Raw genomic sequence first — 24,428 nt, 5'->3', positions numbered from 1 at the left:
ACGCACCACTTCTCCAGCCATGCTGAGGCCGAGTCCCACATACAGCAACTAGAAGGGTGTGCAACTATGACGTACAACTATCTACTGGGGCTTTGGGGGGATAAATAAATAAATTAAAAAAAAACTTTAAAAAAAAAAAAAAAAAAAGAAAGTAAGTCACATGGACCCAGGTACCTGCTCTCTACGGCCTCACTGGTGCCTCCATTTCTTCCTAAGCACGGAGGGCAGGAGGAAGAGGTGGCAATTTCCACATTTTCTCTGCCCAGGAAACTGGCAGCTAGGGTGGGGCTGAGCCCTTTGGGTTACCACCTGAACTAGACAGCTCCAGCAAGTCCCTTCCTTCTCTGGAACCAGCAGGGCATGCCACGTCTGGGTTAATAATTCTTTATTAGGATTCAGGCTCCAAACAAGGTAGAAAGCAGTGGCCAGAGGAGTTCAGGTAGGGGATGAGGAGGGAACACCAGGCTTGGCTAGTTGGGCCACTGCCAGAGGCCAAATGGGAGCCCTGGGCTAGAAGGGGTCTGGAGTGGGGAGGGGGGGCTGGGGCCAGTCTACAGGAGTGGATGGTGGTCAGCGGATGGTGTATCGTACATAGGGGACCTCGACGTCCTCGCCGCTCTCGTCGTTGCAGCACAGCTCAAGCACCAGCGCCCGCACATGGCGGCCCAGCTTTCGCTTCGACACACGGCTTACAATCTCTGTCATCCTGGGGGAGGGGGAGCAGAGGGTCAGGAAGGCAAAAAGCAAGAGAGAGGAAGGGCAGGGAGGTGGGGGCCAAGGAGGTGAAGGGCAATGAACAGGAGTGGGACAGCTGCAAGCTGGGGCTCCCCACCACCCAACTCACGGCTGATCCAACCGTTCCTTGAGCTTGGCGGCTGGCATGAAGAAGGAGTAGAGCATAGACACACCCTGGGATAGCATGGTGATCTCCAATTTATGCTCTGTCTGGAGGAGGGAAAGGGGATAGCAGTGTCATAGGAGTGGACAGGCCAGCGAGTCACCTGCACACTCCGCCCCCAGGAGTGGGAGTGAGGAAGGGGCCTCACCTTAAAGTAGTCAAGGAACTGTTTGAGGGTCATCTCCTCACCGTTAGGCTGCAGCCCCTGTACCTCAAAGCGATCCCACAACGTCCACTCTTGGTTATAGTACTGCGGGACAAAGAGCAGGCCAGTGGGATGGGGGCCACCCGAGGGGCTAGCTCCATCAGTCTCCCCCTCCACTCATGCAGATGGGCTAAGTCAGATCCCAAGCCTCTTTTGTCCAAAACTCTCTCGTGGCTTCTGTCTCACCATGAGGAAACACTGAAACCCTTAAGGTGACCGACAAGGCCCTACATCATTGCAATCCTATTCTCTTCTCCTCATCTCCTACCCTCTCATCCTCTCACTCACTCTGCCCTCGCCCCAGAAGCCTGCATGGCCTGTCTCCTCACCTCCTCCAAGTATGGACTCAAATGTCATCTTTTCAGCAAGGCCTTTCCTGACCATCCCACATTTAAAATCCCAAACCCATCCCCTTGCCACCTGGTACTCTCAAGTCCTCCTTATCCTGCTTTTTTGGATTCCAAAATCATTTATCATTTTATTTATATAATCTATTTCACGAATATAAGCTTAGCAGCTATAAGAGTACCTGGCACACAGTGGGTGCTCAATAAATATTTGAGTGAATTAATGAATGAAGCAAGTAAAAGCACTTAGCCTAGTAAGCACCCAGTAAATGTTGGTTGCTATTACTGTGTAGTTATTAATAATCTCCTAGGGCACAATTCAAATATCCCATCTTTTTTGAGGGCTTCCACAGACAGAATCAGACCAGTGCTTAGCACACAGAATGTACTTGAAAAATATGATAAATGAATAAATGAACAAGGAATGCACAAAAGGAGTAGGGGACACACTGACAGAAACCCTCACCTGGTAACAGGCTATGAAGCAAATTAGAGCCAGCTCTATGGAAAAACACCCCACCCACAAACCCACCTCCCCTGATGCAGGCCCTCACCTGGTGACGGGGTGCAGCAAGGGGTTCAGAGAAGCCGAAAAAGGGCAGGGCCAAGTTGAGGAAACCATTCTTGTAGGAGTCAAGCTGTCGGTGCCCCTGCACCACCTTGTAGAGCTCCAGACACACAAGGCCAACCACGGCTGCTGTGGTTGTGGCAATGGCTGGGATGATCTTCCCTGCAATCAGCTTGCTCTGTGAGGCAGGAAGGGATCAAGGAAGGTGGTAGTTAAGGTGGAAAAGGCTCAGAATCTACAGAAGGGATGGAACATGGGGAACTCAAGCCTGGGAGGGGGTGGAACATCAGGTCTAGATTCCCCTCACCTTGTGCCGGTCTGCAGGGGGAATGTCATAGTTCTCTGCCCGTAGATTGGATGCAGCCACAATGAAATCCATATGGAAGTTGCTGTCATCATCCTGAGTAGGGGGATAAAGGGGGAGAGTAGGGAGACAATGCAGAGAGGGTCAGAGGAGGAAAAGGATTCCTGGCCTCCGGGGACACAAGTATCCTCCACTGTCATTACCTGCCTGGCTCTCTCAGATCACAAAGGCATGGCAGGTAACATCTATTAGTTCAGGGCCACATGGCAGGCCTATGATCTAATCCCCACACAGGCTTGGGGCTGCCTCCAGATCCTCAGAGACCTGTTCTGTCTAGCCCGTCTGTGCTTAGCCCACTCCCCTGCCTGCCCAGGGCCCCCAACCAGCACCTTCTCAAAATCGATGGGGTACATCTTGAACCCAGGGAGCTTTTCTGGACTGGGCAATGTGGCCTTGAGCTCCTCTAGACGGCTGTCATCTGCAGGAAGAGAGGGACACCATCAGGCCTTTAGATCCCAGGCCAGGTTCTGAGTTGGAAGCAGGAACCCAGGGTGGGGTAAAAGGTATTCAGGTAGATTAAGGATTTGAAAAGGAAAGACATTCTGGGAGAGAGGCGGGGCAAGGTGGGGAGGTAGAGCAGGACAACAGAGTACAAATCTGAAGACAACAGAAAGGGGTGGGGGGATAGCAAAAGAGAGGTCTCTAGAGACACTAAGGAACCAAAATGAAGACATTAGGAGCAAGTGGAGATGGAGAGATCAAGATGAGAGAGCTGTAGATCTTGGGGAGAATGATGTAGAAAGAGGTGGGGAGACATGGAAGAGGATACGCGGGGGAGCCAGGAAGGATGAAAAAGATATACAAGGAGGGGAAGCTGGGAGGAAATATATAGACGTGGATATAGAGGAAAGATATGAAGGAGACAGGAGATATGAAAAGGGGAGGATGGGGCCTATACAAAGGGTGAGACAGGTAGGAGATTTTATATACATTATAGATACATTTTTAGATACACTTATACAATTATACATAGAAGGAAAAAAGTGGAGGAAATGTGGATGAAGTGAAGGGAGATGTAGAAGGGAAGATGGGAAGGAATATACAGACAGGAACATGAGGATGAAGTGAAGGGAGATGTGGAAGGGAAGATGGGAAGGAATATACCGACAGGAATATGAGGGGGTAGATATTTGGGAAGGAAGATGGGGACATGACAAGGGAGATGGGAGAGGAAAATGGGGGGAGAGAGATGGAAGGTAAATGCAGGGGGAGGTACATAGCTACAGATGCATTATCTATGGAGGAAGAGAGATATGGAAGGAAAGATAGGTGGGTGGATAAATACATAGACCAGGGGTCAGCAAACTACGGCCCCATGAGCCAAATTGCAGCCTGCCATCTGTTTTTATAAATAAAGTTTTATAGGAAAACAGCCACATCCATTCATTTACATGTTGTATATGGTTGCTTTTGTGCTTCACCTGCAGAGGTGATTGGCTGCAGACACTATGTGGCCTGCAAAGCCTAAAAGAATTACGATATGGCCCTTTCACCCCTGATATACAGCATGAGCTGGGGGAAAGAGATGGAGAGAGATGGGGGAGCTGAGAGGGAGATATGGAGAGGGAGATGGGGAAGGAGTGTTGAGAGGGAGATGAGGAAGGAGTGTTGAGAGGGAGATGAGGCAAGATATACAGAGGGCAATACTAGGGCGAAGACATGTACAGAGGAACGTGGGGGTGGGCAGACGGGGGCAGATATCAAAGGAGAGAGACCACTGGTAGACATCATACCCCCCAGATAAACAGATCAAGAAGAAACAGAGAAAAGTTCTTTCCGAGGCAAAGGCACACAGAGCAGGAGAAACAAACAGCTATTTCTCCTGAGGGCCAGAAAGTGGGAAGGAGAAGGAGGGAGTGAGGGAGAGAATCTGCCTCAACCAAACCTCTTCATTTCACAGGAAGGGAGGCTGGGAGGAAGGTGTGGGGAAGCCTCAGGCCTGGGTCACAGAGCAGAGCCAGGGGCAGAGGACTGGTAGGGAGACTGAACTGGGCAGGGGACAAGCAGGGGTGGTGACTTCTGGCCAACTGGCCAAACACCCTCACCAACAGAGGCATTGGCGCTCTGCAGCTCCTGGTCAGAGACGTGGATCTTGACGCCAGACTTGGGGGTGAACTCGGGGACCTGCACAGACTGTAGGAGCGTGGCCACAGCAGCTCGGTCTCGAGAGCCCGTCAGCCCGTAGGTCTGGGCAAACAGGTTGGCAGCAGCCATCACGTAGTCCAGGTGCAGGGGCTGGGAGAAGGCAGGTCCAGAAGGGTGAGCACATCAGCTCTCCCACCCACCCACCCTCCACCAGACCCCAGGGAGGAGACTTACGTTGTTGACATCGAAGGTGAGCGGGTGTGGACAGCGTTTGGGCCCAGACCAGAACGGAGCTCCTGAGCTTGTGAGCTAAAGGAGTAGAGAGATTTTTGAGGAGCAGGACCTGAGAGTGGAGGCCTCTCTAACAATCCTAACTCCTCATCCTGGCCCTGGATGTGCCCTGACTCACTATCCCTGGCTGGGCATGCGCAGGGAGCTGGAGTCAATCATGAAAGACCCAGACTCTAGGGTGCTGTAGATGGAAGTTCCAATGCCAGGTTGAACCCGAGACCTTGCTGAGAAAACAACTACCAATTCCTGGACACTCACTGTACGAGGCGCACACACAGCCATTTAACAAACTCTTATGGACTGCCAGGCACTGCACTAGCTTAATGTTAGTAGATACCAATAAATCCTCACAAAAACCCCCGTGAGGTAGATTACTGTTATCTCTACTTCACAAATGAGGAAACTGAGGTGCAGAGAGAAGTTATGTATGCCCAAGTGCAAATGGAGCTGGGATTTGAACCTACACTGAGTCCTGTGCTCTGAACTCCAAAATGTCTCCCCCAGGGCTGGCCCTGTGGCTTAGCGGTTAAGTGCGCACGCTCCGCTGCTGGCGGCCTGGGTTCGGATCCCGGGCGTGCACCGATGCACCGCTTCTCCGGCCATGCTGAGGCCGCGTCCCACATACAGCAACTAGAAGGATGTGCAGCTATGACATGCAACTATCTACTGGGGCTTTGGGGGGGAAAAATAAATAAATAAAATCTTTAAAAAAAAACGTCTCCCCCATAATCCCTACAGCCCTGGGAGTCGGGTCTGACTCAGCCCACACCCCAAGTAAGGAGAACAGAAAGGAGAAGAAAAATGATGGGAAGAATAGGTCAGGCTTAATCATTCTTCTGAGATCCCCGTGCCTCGGGGCACCTGCCATAGCTGGACTAACGACTGCGAGGAGCCACACACACGCAGAGCCCACTGCGAGGAGCCACACAGAGCCCCCAGTAGGATCCTATTTCAGGAAAATGCATTCCACCAAATGGACCTGGCAAGTGGGTGTTACCTGGTCGGGAGGGAAGTTGTGCAGCAGCTGCCGGATGTTGTTGGAGTACTGGGTGTGCCAGTGGTGGCAGGCCCAGGTCACACAGTCGGCCCAGGTCTGTGGCCGCTGCAGCACCAGGCTGCGCTGCACGGCCTCCAGCACCTCCAGGGGTTGGGTGCCCGCCAGCCGCAGGGTTCGCTCCACAAACTTGGGGTCTCTATCAAGAATTGGAGGGGTTAAAGGGGCAGGATTACACAGCAGCTCCAGGAGTGGGCCCCACGGCAACCCCACTTCCTCCACGGAAAGCTAGTCCTGAGCTGCAACGGTATGAGGCCCAAGCATTCACTGATTCATTTGAAAAGTGTGCCTGGTACTGAGTGTTCCAATGGTGAGGAAAGCAGACAGGACGCCTTGGCTGGCGGGTAGGGGATGGGGCGAGGGGGCATTTGGTTACTCACGTGAGGTACTGGTTCACGTTTTCTGCTGGCTGCTTGAAGAGACCTTCAAACTCATCCCGAGCCCACTGCAGACAGAGCAAATGGATTACAGGGGGCAGTGGCTTACAAAATGGGTTTCCAGAGGCATTAAAAAGACCATCAGTGGGGGCCGGCCCGGTGGTGCAGCCGTTAAGTGCGTGTGCTCCACTGCGGCGGCCCGGGGTTCACGGGTTCGGATCCTGGGCGTGGACTGACACACCGCTTGTCAAGCCATGCTGTGGCGGCGTCCCATATAAAGTAGAGGAAGATGGGCACGGATGTTAGCCCAGAACCAATCTTCCTCAGTAAAAAGAGGAGGACTGGCATGGATGTTAGCTCAGGGCTAGTCTCCCTCACCAAAAAAAAAAAAAAAAATCCGTGAATAAATTAAACAGGAAGAACCCAGCTGCTTTGGGAGAAGGGAAGCCCCCCAACCACTGCTCCCAATCTTTCCCACTCCTCAACTCCTGGCACCTCAATTTAAAAACCAGTGAACTTGAACTGGGCAGTGGTTACACTACTGAAGCGGTGAAAACATTTATTCTTAAAATCTGTGTATCCTACTTGAGATATATTATGCCTCAATAAAAAAGAAAAAATTGAGTTACATATGTTTTACCACACACAAAAAAAAGAATTCAGACCAAAACAAAAATGATCCGTCTACAGGCCCTGGGGACTGAGCAGCAAACAAGACAGAGGCTCTGCCCTCTGAGGATTCCTAGGACAGTAAATGCAGTCACTGCCAACAGGGGTTGGAGGATACAGATGTTAGAGATCTAGGTTCAAATCCCAGCTCTGCTACATAGTATCTAGTCTTATGACTTCTGGAATACATGGTAACACCTCTGCGACCTCCTTTCTAAAAAAGACACTCTAACAGTAATACCTACCTCAAGGGGCTGCAATGAAGGAATGAGCAAGTATGTATGTATTTAAAGTTTACTTAAAACAGCCCCAGATACACAGTAAATGCTAAGCGCTTTACAGTAGCTCTGTGAGGTAGATACTACTGACACCCCCATTACACAGAGGAGGAATCAGAGGCATGGAAAGGTGAAGTCCCAGGTCACACATGGCCTAAGTGAGACTGTGGTCTCACTATATATATATATTTATATATTTATATAAACATGCCCACCCTGGAACTGCAGGGTCGGAAGGGAAAGTGACAAAGCAAACTGGTTTATTCCCCTCCCTATTTTATTCCCACCCTCATACTCCTACTAAACATTCTGAATGGTTTGCTCTCAAAAGACTGCACTAAGAATCATTCTGACAGCACATTGGTTATCCTTAGATTCTGGTTCACGGCCCCGGCACCCGTGACCTAGGTGTGTCCACTTCGTAAAAACTCAACCAGATGATTTGTGCGCTGTTGTATATTCTGTATGTATATGCACCATACAAACAGAATCATTCTGGAAAACTAGCTGTTAAACCCATTTTGAGCAACAGGTGGGGAAATCTGAACATGGACCATTAGAGACAAATAACTGGACGAGTTGGTAAGAAATTACTGTTAATTTCGTTCAGCATGAAAGTGATGTTTGGTTAGACAGCAGCAGTTCTTACCTGGGAGCGATTTTGCCCCCAGGGGACATATGGCAATGTCTGGAGCCATTTTTAGTAGTCACAACTGTGGGGGAGTGCTACTGGCATCTAGTGGGTAGAAGCCAGGGATGCGCTAAACATCCTACAGTGCACAGAACGCCTCTCCACTGATAAACAAATATCCAGCCCCAAATGTCAAGAGTGGCAAGGTTGAGAGACCCTGTCATCCAGGAACACAACCTCCCTTCGCGGTGAAAGCATACTGAAGTTATTAGGGAGTGAAGTGTTGTGATGTCCATGACATACTTCAGAATGTGGCAAAATGTTAACAACTGTTAAATCTAGGTGAGTATGCGGCATGTGAGTGTTCACCATACTATTCTCTACACTTGTCTACACGCTGAAAATTTTTCAAAATAAAAGTGAAAAAAAACAAGAATGACTCATTCTGGAAACCTAGGCTGCTAGATGGGAAGTGAGGGAGGAGGTGTGGAGAAAAAGCACATCTTGGGCTTAGGCTTGTGACACCTGAAGGCCAGGGGTCCGGTGGCCAAGAGGCAGGGTGCCTGCTCCCTTCCCTCTCCCCACAAAGCTGATCACCTGCAGGGTGTGCTCGATGGCATTGGGGAAGTTCTTCAGCGTGCAGATGGGGATAGACTTCTCAGGCGGGTCCTGGCTAGAGCTGTACGACTCTGTCAGGAAGGGGATCACCACCTGCACGTTGCCCTTGGTGCCCAGTGTGCCTGACTCCAGCAGTGGCTTACGGTAGTACACACAGCGGCGGTCCATGTACATGCCTGTCGGGGAGGGGACAACGTGAGTGTGGGAAAGGAACATCAGGAGACGACGGAAAGACAGACACCCCCAACACACACGCACACACAACTTTGCCCTTGACCTCCTCACCCGCCTCCAAACTTACGGGCATCCACGTTGTCTAGGGCATTGGCCACACCATCCAGGTTTTGGAAAAAATCGTCATCATAGATGCGCTCCGTGTCAGGGCCCACACGGTTCTGGTGGCTTGTCACCCGGATGTGCGGATTCATCTGGCGCACTGCTGCTACGGCCGTGTCAGACTTTAATTTCTAGAGGGGCGAGGGAAGGGATGGGGGAACCGAGCTCAGTTATTCGTGCATTCACCCAACAAACCTCTACAGAGCTGCTCTCCTGAAGGCTATTTATTTAACACTGGGAAGAACCAGGCCCTGAGTTCAGAAGGGTCCCTGGTTTAGCAGGGGACAGTCCATGACACTGCCACATGGCTAGGGCTGTGACGGATGTGGCAGGGGCTCAGTGGAAAGGGCAGCAGTGGACAGACACAGACTGGAGAAAATAGGCCAGCCATCTGTTCCTTTGCCTACCCAACATCTATTGTTCTTTCAGCACCCAGGGCTGGGGTACATACCCCCAAACAAAACAGCATCTTAGCACACAGACAAGCAGGATCCTTTCAAAGCCCAAGTCAGGTCATGTCCCTCCTCTGCTCAAAGCCCTCCCCTGGCTCCCACCTCCACTAAGAGTAAAATGAGTTGGCCCCCATTTCCTCCAGCTCATCTCCTCCACCTCTGGATCTTGGCCTGGAGCACTCCTCCCCAGAAGAGGAGGCTCTATTCCCTCATACCTTCCAAGTCCACAGAAACGAGCCCTTCCTCAACCACTGTCACCAAAACCGCAAACCAGTCTCCCAGGCGTGCCTGACTGCCCTTGTCTTGTTTTTGTCGTTTCCTTTGCATAACACTTATCATCGACATTAACCATTCACTTCACTATTGTACTGTGTTTATTGTCTACTATCTGTCCTCCCCCACTAGCATCTTTATTTCCTTGGTGTACCCCAAGTGCCTAGAATAGTACCTACCTCAGTAACTACTTTGTGGATAAATGAATGAATGAAAGGGGAACAGATCCTGGGCAGGCAAAAAAGACACTGTCCCCTACAGAGGGCTTCCCAGCTAGATCCCTATATAACCCAGGTTCCATCTGTGCAGAGGAGAGTGAACCTAGCAGGCCTAAAGTGCTCTCCTAGGAAAGGCCTGCTTGTAAGGTTGGCCCTTGGCTGGCACCTGGGAACATGGATTTTCAAGAGGGTTCTCACCGTTCCTTACCTGATAAGGGTGGCTCACTGTGCCTAGACTGCTTATGCAAACGATGTGGTTTATGCTAAACTCCCACTTTCCTTCTGGGAGTATGGAATTTGGGGACATGTGCAGCAGAGGGTGCCTATGTGACCCACCCCCAGTAAATACCCTGGGCCCTGAGTCTCTAACAAGCTTCCCTGGTTGGCAACATTTCACACGTGTTGTTGCAACTGGCTACTGGGGGAACTGAGCATATCCTGTGTGACTCTACTGGAAGAGGACCCTTGGGAGCTCGTGCCTGGTCTCCCTGGACTCCGCCCTGTGTGCCTTTTCCCTTCACTGACTGTGCTCTGCGTGAGTACGACTAGATGCTGAGACTGAGAGTCCTCCTAGTGAATCATCAAACTTGGGGGTGGTTTGGGGAACCCCCAACATACTGTCCTAGCCAGCACTACTAAGAGATCAAGGAAAAAGAAAAAAAAAAAAAGGAGACGAAAAATGAGATTCAATAAAAGGGTACTCAATAAATGTTTGTTGAATGAGTGTCAGAGAAAAGCTGAAAGAAAGAAAAAGGCAGAAAGCCTCCTTTCCAGAAAGAATGGGAACAGGCGTCAAGAGGAATGTGAGGTGACAAAGTCCCCGCCCCTCCCCACACCCCACTCACCGTGACGTCCCAGGGCCGGAACAGAAACTGTCGGTTCAGATTTGACTTCTCAATGGTGTCCATGTCTGTGACGACAACTTCTCCACCCTCCCTGCAGCCCAGCCCAATCATGGCAAAGTTCTTGAGCAGTTCACAGCCAATGGCCCCTGCACCCACCTAAGAGGCAGCCCAGAAGAGACACAGAGGTTGGTCAGGGTGATGCAAGTTAGTGTAAAGCCACCCATCACTTCTCACTCCCTCTGAAGACAGCAGGAGAGGGGAAGAGGATCTAGTGCCACATCCTCCAGTCCCAGGGCTGTAAGAAATAATCCCCAGTCATCAGAGGGAGGAGGTACCAGAGGGGAGGAAACAGGACACATCAGGCTTTCCCTCAAGATCAAGAAAATGGCAAAAGGCATGCGACAGAAATACAAAAACCAAAATACCTTCTGTTGGGAGGCAGAAAGAGACCCCAGAAGTGGCCAGAGGCCAGGGGAGATGAAGGTAGCAGGTGTCCAAGGGGATCACTCACCAGGAAGTATTTCTGCTTGCCCAACTTTTCTTGCAGGTCTGAACCAAATACAGCCACCTGCCCATCGTAACGGTTCTGACGCTGAGGAACGCAAAGGGAGGAGGGTCAGAGAGAGGCCTCGCCAAAAATTCCCCCAATGACGCCTTCCCCATGGGCCCCACTCACACACCGGGAGACACTTGTCCTCTGTGAGGGCATCTTTGTCCTCAGGGAGACACTCCAGGGCATCAAAGTACAGCCACTGCATGATGGGCATGAACTTCCCAGAGCAGGCCTGGGGATCGAGAAGGAGAGAGGAAGTGGTCAGTGGCTAATTGGGGCCTGACACAGATGGACAGCAAGTGATGGAGTCAGGGAGGTGCCTGGCCCACCTCCAACCCTGCCCTTCTCCACCCATGCTGACCTTCATGACCTCCTGGGCAGCCAGGCCCCCAATGAAGGCATTTATGGGCGCCAGATCCCCAGCAGCCACATATGCCAGCTTCCGGATGAGGTCCTCATCCAGGTTGTCCTGCTGCACTGCTGGCAGGGCTCGAGCATTCACAGCCTGTGCTAGGGTCACCAGCTCTGTTGCATCCTCCTGGTGGGGCAGAAGGAAGCAAGAGCACACCTGTCAGGCCACTGTGGGAATACGGAGCGAGGGGGAGAAGAACGGAGGGAGAGGGAGAGGGAGAGTGGACAGGTAGACAGGCCATGGTGAGCCTTCAGTGTCAAGGCCATCTGCCCTGGCTGGCTCACCCACCCACCCACCTCATTGCGAGGCCGAGGGGGCCGACCGTGCTGAGCACAGAACTGGTGTAGGGCCTGGAAGCCAATGTGCAGCTGGGCAGGGCGGGAATACTTGGCGAAGTCCGTCATCACGAAGTCCGGCTCTGCCAGCGAGGCCGGCAAGGATTTCTGTAGGGGGCAGGACATCAGAACCAGAAGAGAGGAATGGAGAACCTGGAAATGCCCAGAACCACCCCACACAGCCTACTACCCCCACACTCACAAAGCTGATCTTCTTAGGTACTTTGACCTGACTGACAATGCCTCCACGGATGTAGTCGGAAAAGTTGGAGGTGTCACAGATGCTAAAGGTGTAAGGACCTAGGATAAATGGGAAAGCTGTCAGGCTACCCACCCTCACTAAAACCCACGACACCCACAAGATAAGGAAAAATCCATGCCTGACACAGCTCAGACATCAGAAGCCATCTCCTCTCCACCCCAAGTTCCACTTGGACATTAGAAACCATCTCCTCTCTGCTCCAGAACCAGCTCAGAGCCCATGAGACCCTGTGTCCCTGGTCCCAAGTCTACACTGGAAGACATTCTCTCTTCCCTGTCCAAATCAGCTCAGACATGAGTGGATTCTCTGATCTGCTCTGTTCAAACACCAGAGACCTTTTCCCCCTCAGCACAGATACCAGAGACCTATTCTTCTAGGAACAGCTAAAACATGAGATAGCACCTCTCCCCCATGCCCACCAGCTCTGGATGGACCTCAGGGGCCTCTGTCTCTGGTTCATCTCAGACACCCAGGATGTGTCTTCCCTCACTCAGAACCCAGGGATATGTCTCCTCCTTTCAACCCCCTGGCCAGAGCCCAGGGACATACCTCCTATCTCCCCTCTGATTCACCCATGGCCCTAGCTCACCCAGGACTTTGATCTCCATGGGCTGACTTCCGTTGAGTTCAATCATGCCCTGTACTTCTGAAAAGGAGACAAAGTCGCCACTCTCAAACCCATGTCGAGCCTCATCCAGGCAGGTAACCACACCGGGGCTGTCCTGGTTAAAGGAGGAGTGAGCCTCAGAGGCAGGCTCAGGGTATCAGGAGCAGACAAGAAGGCCTGCTGCTGCCCATCTGCCTGCCAGGACCCCTGAGGCTGGTCTCCTCACCTTGGTGACCATAGAAACCATAGCACTGAGTGGCTGCTCCCCATTGGAATCTGTGAGGATCATTTCCTCTCCAAAGTCACAGAAGAGCTGCCTGTAGAGGGAGGCAACAGGGCTGATGCCCGAGTCCCATGCACACAGGGACCCATGTGTCCCTCAAGATGCACTGAATACTTGCTGAGCCAATTCAGCCCATCACTTCTGGGAATCAGACGGTGCTCATGCCACAAGGGGAGAGGTGAACACACAGAATCCAAAACCCGGGGGGCGCTGAGGGGGGCTGAGAACAGTGAGAGTTTGGGGATCTTAGTCAGGTCCTGGTAGGGGTTGGGGGAAAAGGGTGGGGGCACTCACCCAAAAAGGCCCCGCGTGTCTGCCACCACCAGCTTGATGCCATGGCTATGACAGAACTCACCCACCCGCAGCTGGTCCTCCAGGGGGGTGTTGGTGAGGACCACCACCTGTGGAGAGGTGGAGGCTCAGGGTCAGGGCCCAGCACTCAGGCAAAGGGAGAGAATAACGGAGGAAGGCTAGTGCCAAGGCTCCGGGACTCCTTAAGGCTTTGCTGGTTCAGCTCTCTTTCACAAACACAAAGCATAGACTCTGATACACAGTATCAGATTCAGCAAGCGTGACACTCAGCAAAGGGAAACGTGAATCCCTAGACCAAGGCAGGCAAGCAAGGTAAAGAGGCAGCTGGGAGGACAGAGTTTGGAGAACACCTGATTCACTTATTTGCCACCACCCACTGCTGCCTGCCTACAACCCTGCCATGCCCTGCGAGACACAGGAGAAGTAAAACTCTCTCCCCAGCCAAAGTCTGAGCTCACTCCTACCACACCCACTTACTCCCAATTCTCAAGACAACACCTGCTCAGCCATGATCCTTGGAACTTTGCTCTCTGCCTGAATGCCCACCCTTCCCCACCAGGGTGGGCTCCTACTCCTTCATCAGGGTTCAGCAGCAATGCCTTGGCTGGCTGAGATACCTCAGGGCAGAATCTCAGTTCCCACCGCTCCACTTTCTGGCCCAGAGCTTTTATTTAACAAACAACCAGATGGCCCTTATGTGGCAGCTGCTGTTCCGAGTGTTTAGCCCTCACAAACACTCTATGAAGTCAGTATTACTATCATTCCCAAGTCTACAAACAGGAAAATGTAAGGCTCAGGAGATGAAGTGACCTGCTCGGCGTCATATGAGTAGAACTCATAAGCACTATGCTGCACTGTCTGTCCGTTCACATCTTCCCCCCTGAAAAGGCAGGTCCAGGGTCTAACTCCTGCCTGCATCCCCTAGCCGCATCCCCAGCATGAAACCTGGCACACAGGCCAGCCTATCAAATATTGAATAAATGAACAAACCAGAGATGAGCCCCGAGAGAATTGGGCAGGAGGCTGGGGGGTGCCCAAGGTACCTGGAAGCCACTAAGGAAGTCCTCGACCAGGGGCCCAGTGTAGGCGCTGACAGGCACGTAGCTATTGAGCTCAGCGAGGCGGGGCTGTGAGACCTCAGCCCGGTTTTTGCCGATGTCCTCCTCCCGCAGGTAGAACTGCAAAGGGCAGTAGGGGAAGAAGTGAAGTGGCTTCAGAGCCCAGGGGGGCTGGTGCCTCAGCAAGGGAGAAGGGGGCTGGGAAGACGTACCTGGGAGGAGAGGTCAGCCCACTGGGCAGTGCCCTGGTCATGTAGGGTGACAGCCTTGACCCCGCCAAGGATGATGTTCTTGGCAATCTCCACGCCCAGGCCCCGCAGGCCTGATACCAGTACACTGGATGTCTGGAGCCGCTTCATTGCCTCATGGCCCAACACGTACCTGGCAGGTTAAGGGGGCATTCCAGGTCAGGGCCTGGCCTTCATGCCCCTATCCTCTCAGTGCCCCCATCCTACCTCTCAGCCCGACCTCAGCCCCCACTTACAGCTGCCGGGAGTAAAGGCCCTCATCTATGTCTGCTTCACTGCCGTTCTTCGCCATTCCCTAAGGATAGAGGGGAAGAACAGATTCAGGGAGATCTGCAGGAGTAGGGCATGGACAGACAGCCAGTGATACAAAAGACTTACCACCCACCACCCCCACCACCCTGCCTGCCAATCTCCAGGAAGAAGACACTCACGTTGGTTGGCACCGAGGGCACTTCGGACAACACGGAGTGGGCAGGGGAACAGTTAGAACCCGGCTTAGGATCAGGCCCGGACACGCGACGTTTCTTGGACAGCGGCGAGCTGGACATCTGGAGGGAAAAAGGAGGGTCAGACATGAGTACATGGCACATGGGTAAGTGTTTCTGCTGGTTAGTGGCAACTGTGGGGGAAGGGAAGACTTAAGGGCTAGTATCTCCATTTTACAGAAGAGGAGACAGGTACAGAGAGGTGAGGTGACTTGCCCAGGGTCACACAGCTGGCAGAGCTAAAACCTGAACCCAGGTGGTCTGGCTTGCGATCCACGCTGCTGACCACTAGGCTATTCGCCTTTCTCCCCAGCCCAGCATAATGAGAGAGACACTCCAATCCCACGGGGTGAAAGGAATGACAAGACGCATGTACTTGCAGGGAAGTCAGAGGAGGATGGAGATTCAGGTCAGACCCTGCCACTCCTTGACAGATATAATTTAACCCCCAAGGGTTCAGTTCCCTCACCTGTAAAATGGGGGCGACAATACCACTTATGTACCTCATGGAGTTGTTGAAGTGATGAGACAGAACACAGACCATAGAGCCTGGCACCAGGGCAGGGAGGCAACAACAAGCAGCCCTTCTCCTCTCCCCTGACCCCCCGAGGGGTACAGGAGGAAAATGCAGCTTGGACACCCATCAGGGTGGCATTATGGCAGGAGAGACCTTGCCAAGAAGCCAGTCCCCAGAGGGGGTCAGGGAGGAGAGTTTTACAAAGCCTCACCCCTCCCCCTAGCACTGGGAGGGAAAACAACCAGGGCAAAAAGAGAGGTCACAGGGAAAGAGAAAACACACACTTCCCAAAGCCTTGTTTGCATGTGGAGTCACTTAAACAGGTTAACAGTAATCATAAATGAATATTTATTAGCAGTCCTCTCTGTGCCAGAGGTCGGACTAAGCCCTTTATGAGCCTTGCCTCATTTCATCCTCAGGGCACCCCCGTGGGGTTCGGACTACTATCCATAACATCCCCCAACTCACACTGGAGTAAGAAAACTCACTCAGGGACGTATGCTGACTTGACGGAGGTTCCCACAGAGAGTGGCCAGGCTGGGCCCAGACCAGGATCTGCTGAGCCCAAAGCCCAGGCTGCCTCCCGGTGTGATCACATTTCATCCCCTCAATGGTCCTGTCCCTGCAAGGCAGGGTTGAGCGGCCTTGCCAGACAAATGGGAAAACCTGGGCTCACGAGGTCAAGTTAACTAGCCGAGGGTCACACACTAGGTCCCAGAGACAGAATAATACAGCCTGCTGTGGAAGTCAAATCTGGGGCTGGGGTGACTGGATCCAGATGCTGGAGACTCCAGGACCCTGAATCATTTCCCCTCGCCCCCAACGCTCCTCTAAGCCTCTGTTTTCCTACCCCGAGCCTTTTCTGACACCCAATCACACTGAGTATCCCCCCTGTACCTAAGATTTCATCTTGGCACCTGTTACACTCTAGAACCAAGAAAGATGAAAGGCGCTCCCTACCATCTACCAAGAGCTTACCGCTCATCAATCACAGGATAAATGGCTTTGTCTAATCCTAACAATGCCCACGAACCAGATAACCTTATGCCCATGTCACAAATCAGAAAACAGCAGCTCAGAGAACTCCAATCACTTGCCCAGAGTCACGCAGCTGGTGTGGGACTGTTTGGCAAATGCTTCCTGGGGGAATAAGAGTCAGGACCCAGCTCAGGACCCCAGCCCACTGGACTAAGGGGTGAGGGAGGAGGACTCAAGAGGCAGGAAGCTGGCTAGGGCCCCTGAATTGCTGGGAATGCTAAGAACCAACCCAGGTAGAAGACTTGGTGAGTTGGTAGGGAGACAAAGGCAAATCATATTTTTCCATTTACTGACTCTCTGTTCTGGGCATCTTATTTCCTCTGAGCTCCATTTTCTCCAAAAGCAGGAACAAACAGACTATCCTCAAGGGGCTGCTGGGAAGGTTAAAAAAGTCAAGGTCTGTGTTCAGAACTCAGTACCCTGAGGATGTAAATAAGCTCCTCCCTGGCACCTGCAGTGTCCTCCATTACTTAGTTATCTCCTTGCCTTGTCACTAATTTGCTTGTTTGGGACACACCGTCTCCCCATTCCCTAAATCAGAGATGATCCGGGGCCAGAGAGATCTTTACTATCTGGACTTTTTATCTCTAGACCCCTAGTGCTGGCAGCAAGGGTCTAAGCAGGTCTTGGCTGATTGTTCAAAAGTGGATTTCAACTGCAGAGATTTGGTACAGGCCAGTCTCAAGGCAAAAAGAAGGGGTCTAGGGCAGAAACTCCAGAAAGGAGCTAAAGATTCCCCATCCCTAGCAAAAATCAATACCCTTTCTCCCTCAACATATGCTCAGGCCCCAATTAGGACGCATATACTAGCAACTGTTCAGCAAAGCTGAACTGGGGCTGAAAGAGTTTCAGAACTTGCCTGAGGTCTCCAAACTGGTGATTTTGAAGCCTGAGCATTCCCTCCCACCCAAACCAGAGAAGCAGGTTTGAGGTAGGAGTCCTGGAGCAGGTTTGAGAGGGGGCAGCACAGGGCCAGGTTATCAGGATGGAGAAGCTAGGGCACAGGATGCTGGGGCCTGTCAAGCCTCCTGGGAGGGATTAATTGAGAAGTCCCTGAGAACATAAAAGAGAAGAGTCAAGACGCAGTTGCCTGAGCCCGTGGAGGTTCAGCGGGAGATGGGAAAGGGGATGTCAGAAGCCCCAGGGGGGGCGCGGGAAAGGTTCTTAAGACTCAAATCTGGGTCTTTGGAAAAGGATTTTTTAGGGAAGGGCAGGGAAAGTATACTAGAGGCCCCCAGAGGCTGTAAAGAGGTAGGAGGCCAGTTGCTGGGCCCCATGGAAGCTGCACAGAGAATGCGTGGGGGATTCTGGGGACCAAGGGGGCTGCAAGAAGATGCTGGGGTCTGGGGGGGAGGAGTGTTCTCCCTCAGGAGGATGCTGAGGCCCTGGGGGTCTCTCGGGGCAGATGCTGGTGGCAGAGAGAAATCTTTGACTAAAAATAGGGACTTGCAGGGGGAGAGGTGTCTCTGACATTGATGCCAGAGTCCTAGGAGGCTATGAGAGTGGATGCTGAGGCCCAGGGTGGGGTTGGGAAGGGATTTCTATTGGAGCACAAAGGCCTTGTGTTGATCTCTGATTGGTACATGCTAGGTACCGCACCTGCTCTGAGGGAGTGGAAAGGGGAGGCTGAGCCCAGACAGTTCTGGCCCTAAAAAGTTGAGTAAGCAGATACTGGCTAGGTCCCCAACTGGGGTTGGATTTCTCTAACCAATTATGTGGGATCCCATGGAGGCTCTGAGAGTAGATGCTACAAGAGGGATTTTCTACTCTGATGGAAGACAACAGGGCCTGTTTGGGGAGGGGACATCTGACAACAATGTTGGAGTCCTACAAAGGTGAAAACAGAAGCTGAGGGCCTCTGACTGAAGATGCTGGGACCTTGAAAGGCTCTGAGGGCAGATTCTGAGACTTGATATGAGGTTAAGGGATCTGTGAGAGAAGCTGGAACCATGGCTGGCTTTTGAAGGCAGACATTGAGTGAAGGGTGGGGTTTGAGAGGTGAGTCTCTGATGGAGGAGGCTAGGAGCCAACAGAGTCTGCAAGGGCAGATGCTGGCAGGGGGATCTCTGATGGAGTATTATGTGTCCAAACTGTTCCTCCCTGGTATCTGGTCCCCTGGGAGGCTCTGAGGGGAGATACTGGGGGTTAGGGGTATCTGATGGGGAAGATACTGAGACCTGCAAAAGGTAGTCTCTGAAGAGAATACTGGGACCATGAAAAAGGGGGCATTCCCTTAAAACAGAAGAAGTCTCTAAGGACAGATTCTAGGAATTAAAGGCGTCTCTAAAGGTAAATGCTGAGGAGGCCCTCTATATAGAAACGCTGGGCCCAGAGGCATTTTTGATGGAAGATGCTAGGACCAGGGTGGGGCTGGGAGACCTCAGAAATGTGGAGAAGGGGTCTCTGACAAGGAGGCCAGGCCCAAATGGCCTTTCACAGGGTTTACTCCCCTTGGACGCTCTGAGGGCAGATAGTGTGTGTGAAAAAAGATGCCAGAATAGACTCTCTTTCAGAAATGAAGACAGCATGGACTCTCCCGGGGGTCTGGCCCCGCTTGGAAGCTGCGAGGGCAACTACTGAAGGACTGGGGGTGTCTGAAGGGAGAGTCTGGGGAAGGTCTTTAACGGCATACATTGGTGGGGGGCTTTGACCAGAAATGTCGATCCCATAAGTCTCTATCAGTGACTGGGGAAAGTACTGATCTGCAATATAAGGTTCAGGACAGGGTCAGGTCCCTGACTAGGGATATTGGGCCTGAGTCTCTGAAAGCAGACCCTGGGGGGTCTGACCACAAGGTCAGATTTCCGAGAGACTAGGTTGGTCCCGGATGGGAAGTGTCGGCCCCGCCCCAAGATCTGCCTCCCCACCCCCCCACCGATCCCCTAGTCCAAGTCACCACGGCCCGCCCCAACATCAGCCTGGTCCAGCGCCGGCCCAGGACCCTCCAAAGCTTCCCGAAATCCCTGCCCTGGCCAAGGCGTTAAGAAAGGCCATTTGTTACCAATGCCGGTTCCCCGGGTCGCGCCGCCGCCAACTCCTCTAGGAGCCGAAGCCAAGCCCGGCCGCCACCCTCCTCCTTCTCCTCCTCCCCGCCTCCTGGGCTGCCTAGAATCTCCGCCGCCTCCGCCGCCTCCGCCTCCGCCGCCTTCTCCTCCCCCGACCGTAGTGGCTGCGCTCGTCCCTGCCACCTCCTTCACCTCCACCGCCACACAAGATGGCGGCCGCTGAGCCCGGGGCCGGAACAAAACCTTGGGCCCCACCCCCAGAAACCCGGATGCAGGCAGGCCGCGCCCATTCATGAATCATGTATGATGGTCCCTCCCTGTCTGTGACTCATTCAAAGAAGAATAGCTCCACCTGGTGGCTACTACAGCGGCAACTAGGAAAACAGATAAAACAACGTAAGGCCACGCCCCATGGAACGTGAATAATGAATACACTGTTGCAGCCAAGCTGCCATGGAAACCAAGAAAGGACATCAAGACCACAATTCCTAATCATGAATTATGCATGAGGCCGGGTGGTTGCTAGACTAACACCCCGAAACCAGAAAGCCAAGGTTAAAACATAGAAGCCACGCCCAACTGCTCATAAATAATGAATAATCTTGCAGCAGCAGGGAAGCCAAGGAGACCAAGGCCACTTATCATGAATAATGCATAAGTCTCGGTGGGCTGGAAAAAAAGGGATAGGTCCACCTATTGCTGCATCTCATACCCTCTAAGCAGGGAAATAGGGCTACTACAGGGAAAATACTCCCCTGGCTCATGAATAATGAATAATACTGTTGCCGCAGCTCAACCTGGAAACTCAAAGAGGTTAAGCAAGGTCCCACCCAGTTAATATGAATTATGCACCAGGCTGGATGGACAGAAACACTCAAGGCAGCCCTGCCCAGCAAGTAGGGATTATGGTACTCCAGCCAAGGCAACATGGCCACGCCTTCCTGTTCATGAAAAATGAAAGACGATGCTGCAGAGCCACAGGGGAAACCCAGGGGAAGTGCAGCTGCCTCCTCCCCACCTCTGACTAACTGCACATGAACCAAGGCTGCCTTGGTCCAACCAAATCCAGACTCACTACATGCCTTTGGCAGGTGCCTCTGTTTCCACAACCGTAAAATGGGTATAGTAATTGAACTCATCCACCTTGTAAAGGCAAAATGTGTTATGAAAATCAGAGAATGTGAATTATGGAATGAGCTCAGAGCAGTGCTGGCACAAGGCACTGTTAAATTTTTTAAGTATTATATATTACTATAAAGGTAATATGTAAATATATATTTATATTAATATAAAATTAGTTATAGGTGCGGGTATACCCAGCCCCTAGAGAAACCCCCAACTTGGGGCATTATTTTAAAAGTAATGCCTTGAAACACCATCCCAGAAGGATACTGGAAAACAGAATGCTAAGGCCACCAATGGCCATTAAACAGGTAGGGTAGACTACCATGTCACCAGAGATACAACTGTATATCAAAGCCCAAGGCACACAGTAAGCGCCCAATACATTTCTGTCGAATAATAATAATAGATCACATTAATAGATCGCTAACACCACTATGTCGTGGCTCCTGTAGTGTGTCCTTTACATGCATTGTGCCACTGACCTCAGGAATGCAGAACAGGAAATGGGTTCCTTCTTTTCCTTCAGGTCTCAGCTCAAAGGTGATCTCCTTAGAGAGTTCTTAAACCCTCACAAAAATCATTTCCATCCACGGATGACTAGCTGTGTGACCTGGAGCCAGACATTTCACTTCTCTGGGCCACTGTTTCCCCACCCATAAATTGAGAACAATAGTAACTTACCTTGTGATGGAGTTTAAACGAGTAAATATGTAGAAAGGGCTTAGAACAGTGCCTGTTCTAATAGTGCTATATGACTAACTTTAGTAGTAGTACCATTAAATTGGGAGGAGGGGGCATTATGGCATTTGATTAAGACTACAGACTCTGGGGGCGGGCCCTGTGGTGTAGCGCTTAAATTCCGCGCATTCGGCTTCGGCGGCCTGGTTCTCGGGTTGGGATCACCAGCACGGACCTACACCACTCCTCAGCCACGCTGTGGCAGCGACTCATAAATAAAAAAACAGAGGAAGACTGGCACCGAGTTAGCTCAGGGCGAATCTTCCTCAGCAAAAATAAATTAAAAAATTAAAAAGACTACAGACTCTGGAACTAGACTGACTCACTGACTGTGAGTAACCTTAGGCAAATTATTTAGCCGCCTGGTGTCCCAGTTTCCTCATCTATAAAATGGGTAATAATAACCTACCTCCTAGGATTGTTGTGGGGATTAAATGGGCTAATAAAGTGCTAAATGAGTGAAAACTAATCTGATTATCATTATGCCCATACCCATTTTTAAGGCTCACAGAAGGATTTGCCAAAGATCACGCAGCTGGGAAGGATAAATGGGATTTGAATCTAGAGCCTTTGTTGATAATCTGGGATTACTGGGCCATAAGGAATGAACAATACACGAGGCCTCAATCCTTTGCTAGACGCAAGGCTTAAATCCTGGAACCCACAGGGGAAGACTAACAGCGGATCACGCAGATGAAGCTGTAAAAGCTACACCTCTCATGAATTACGCACAACACCCCTGGAAAAGCCACAGAAAGCTCGGGGCGCTACTCACCTTTACGATTAATCAGTGAGCTCTAGTTTGCCTGGCAGAATGCAGAACGCCCCTCAGCACACCCTTTCAGCATGCTGATCCGCCCCCTCGTGAATAATTCACAAGCCGACACTTCCAGCGGACCAGGTGCGAAAGAGGCAAAAATAGGCTTCCTCAACAGCCCCACCTCCTCATGAATAATGAATAAAGCCGCGGCCCAAGAAGGCCGGGTGGCACCCGGTCCCCTAGGGACGAGCCTAGCACATTGGGCTCCGGCGTCCCTTCCACAGCCTGGGCCGGCGGCTCCTCTCCCTAGAAACGTGTGGGCCCAGACGTGTCCAGTCTTCCCGCCCCAAGTACCCAAGCGCGGGGGGACCTCGTCACTGAACCTGAGGTCACAAAGGCCACAGATACCTCCACAATGCCACGTCGGTCCTGAACGTTCCCACTGTCACCAGGACCTTTCATGAAACAAGCGCTCTCAAAATTCCATCTTGGCTTCAGGAACCCCAAACTTCACCTCTCCCCTTGGGGAGCATCTCGAATCCTGCCCCATGGACAAAGTACTCACACACGGACCCTAAGGGTCTCTCCGAACATCCCCCTAAACCCTGTCTCCTAGGGGTATAAACTCTGCTTCCGAGGGGTATATAAACGCTGCCTCCGAGGTATCTCCTAAAACAGATTCCCAAATCCCACCCCAGAGACCCCAAACACCACTTCCTAAGGGTACCCTCAAAAATAGCCACCCCTAAATGCCACCCCAGGCCCAGAGCCTCCAAATATGGCCATTAGGGAATCCCCGAAATTGAGCCCCCTCCCTCAAATGCTGTCCAGGGGTTTGGGGGCACCGCGCTCCAGCTCACCCCCTGCGCCGGGCGGAAGCCTCGCCTTCCTGCTGGAGATGAGCCGAAGCCACGGGGCAACGGAAGAGAAAACCACCTCCGTCGTACAAGAAGCGCCAGAGTTTGCGCGGAGCTCGGAAGCGCGGGGCCTTGGAGGGCCCCGGTTTGGGATGTACCACAGATGCTAAGCTAGAGGGGAGCCCGCCCCTGCTCCCGCGCCGTCAGCGCCCATGTCAGACCCAGACACCCCTACAGGTTGTGGTACTTCCCAAACGCGCGAGGCATGCTGGGGGCGGTAGTCCTGTCTGACCAGTGCCTGGTGCACGTGGTGGGCATCAGCGCCCAGGGTATAGGAAAATGTAAACCTGGACTGTGGAATTCCAGGAGCTGAGCTCTGGAGGGATAGGAAAAGGGAGCGGAACATGGTGGGTACCTCCAGATGGAAAGGCACACCCATCCTACAGATGGCAAGGCTGAGGCTTAGAAGGCCAAAGGAGTTCATTTATTTGACATTTGTGGAGCTCAAGCTGTGGGACCGGTGCTAGGGATTCTTCCTTTCCCTCACGGAGCTGACATTCTAGCGAGAGAGACAGACCATAAATACAACAAATAACTAAAGATTGTAGTTTCACATATACATATGTATTATAATATATGTGACTCTATAATATAAATTATATAAAACAAAATGTACATATAAACACTACATAGTTTACATAACATGATAGCTAGTGTCAATATGTAAATAATTTACATCTGTATATAATAAATGTCTTATTAAATACACTGTGTATATTCTATATTCATATGTGAATATATGATTAAATATATACGTAAATATGTATTGTATATATGCGATAACTGTCAAACGCTATGGAGAAAAATAGAACAAGGTAAGGGGAAATCTGTGGGGACAGGTTGCATTTTTAGATAGTGTGGTCAAGGAAGGCCTCGCTGAGAAGGTGATGTTTGAGCAAAGGTGTTTAACACAAAATGCCTTTGTCACCTTATCCCAAATTCTGTATCTCATATCCTGTCAACAACCTCCAAAGCTGTTCATTTGAAAAAGATTTATTGAGTGTCTACTAAGTGCAGGGGACTGGGAGCATAGCAAAGAACATAGCAAGGAAACTATCCTTGCAGTACTCTAGAACACTCTTCCCTCAGGTCTTTTCCTTCTTCTGTATCCTTTGCCTCACCTCAGAGAGACCTCTCCTGATTCCCCATGTAAAGTAGTCAGCGAATGCCTCTCTGAGGAGGAGGCATGTGAAAAGTGAGGAAGCGAGCCACGCGTGGAGTGGGGAAAGCATTCCAGACAGAGGGAACATCAGGTGCAAAGCCT

The 24,428-nt window shown here is 51.6% G+C and overlaps 1 protein-coding gene across 3 annotated transcripts; it reads right to left on the bottom strand.

Annotated features, from left to right (window-relative positions):
* Positions 1 to 370: 370 nt before the first annotated feature.
* Positions 371 to 23,205, bottom strand: UBA1 (ubiquitin like modifier activating enzyme 1). 3 transcript variants are annotated; one of them, XM_058535717.1, is made up of 27 exons: positions 19,621 to 19,791; positions 17,479 to 17,672; positions 15,011 to 15,127; positions 14,816 to 14,874; positions 14,544 to 14,712; positions 14,317 to 14,451; positions 13,256 to 13,362; positions 12,905 to 12,995; positions 12,661 to 12,793; positions 12,012 to 12,109; positions 11,771 to 11,917; positions 11,424 to 11,600; positions 11,190 to 11,294; positions 11,021 to 11,101; positions 10,510 to 10,665; positions 8,687 to 8,852; positions 8,365 to 8,561; positions 6,193 to 6,257; positions 5,756 to 5,951; positions 4,702 to 4,776; positions 4,428 to 4,617; positions 2,712 to 2,800; positions 2,326 to 2,418; positions 2,005 to 2,196; positions 1,047 to 1,148; positions 845 to 945; positions 371 to 706 (listed from the first exon to the last, which is right to left on the bottom strand). In XM_058535717.1, exons 3-27 carry the CDS (start codon positions 15,125 to 15,127, stop codon positions 571 to 573), a joined length of 3,177 nt encoding a protein of 1,058 aa, XP_058391700.1. In that variant the 5' UTR covers positions 17,479 to 17,672; positions 19,621 to 19,791; the 3' UTR covers positions 371 to 570. The 3 variants fall into 3 exon arrangements, with proteins under 3 accessions (XP_058391700.1, XP_058391701.1, XP_058391699.1); XM_058535718.1 differs by lacking the exons at positions 17,479 to 17,672; positions 19,621 to 19,791 and adding an exon at positions 23,108 to 23,205; XM_058535716.1 differs by lacking the exon at positions 17,479 to 17,672.
* Positions 23,206 to 24,428: the final 1,223 nt, after the last annotated feature.

The sequence above is a fragment of the Diceros bicornis genome, chromosome X, assembly GCF_020826845.1.
Source record: "Diceros bicornis minor isolate mBicDic1 chromosome X, mDicBic1.mat.cur, whole genome shotgun sequence".
In the NCBI taxonomy this organism is placed as follows: domain Eukaryota; kingdom Metazoa; phylum Chordata; class Mammalia; order Perissodactyla; family Rhinocerotidae; genus Diceros; species Diceros bicornis.
The sequence above is the reverse complement of the archived record's forward strand: the minus strand, read 5'-3'. Positions and strand labels throughout refer to the sequence as shown.

Excerpts from the sequence above, each read along its gene's own strand:
- UBA1 (XM_058535718.1), bottom strand. The coding sequence starts at position 15,127 with ATGTCCAGCTCGCCGCTGTCCAAGAAACGTCGCGTGTCCGGGCCTGAT. Across the intron at positions 12,794-12,904 it reads TGGTTTCTATGGTCACCAAG|GACAGCCCCGGTGTGGTTAC; the intron begins GTGAGGAGACCA and ends TCCTTTAACCAG. Across the intron at positions 4,777-5,755 it reads ACAACTTCCCTCCCGACCAG|CTCACAAGCTCAGGAGCTCC; the intron begins GTAACACCCACT and ends CTACTCCTTTAG.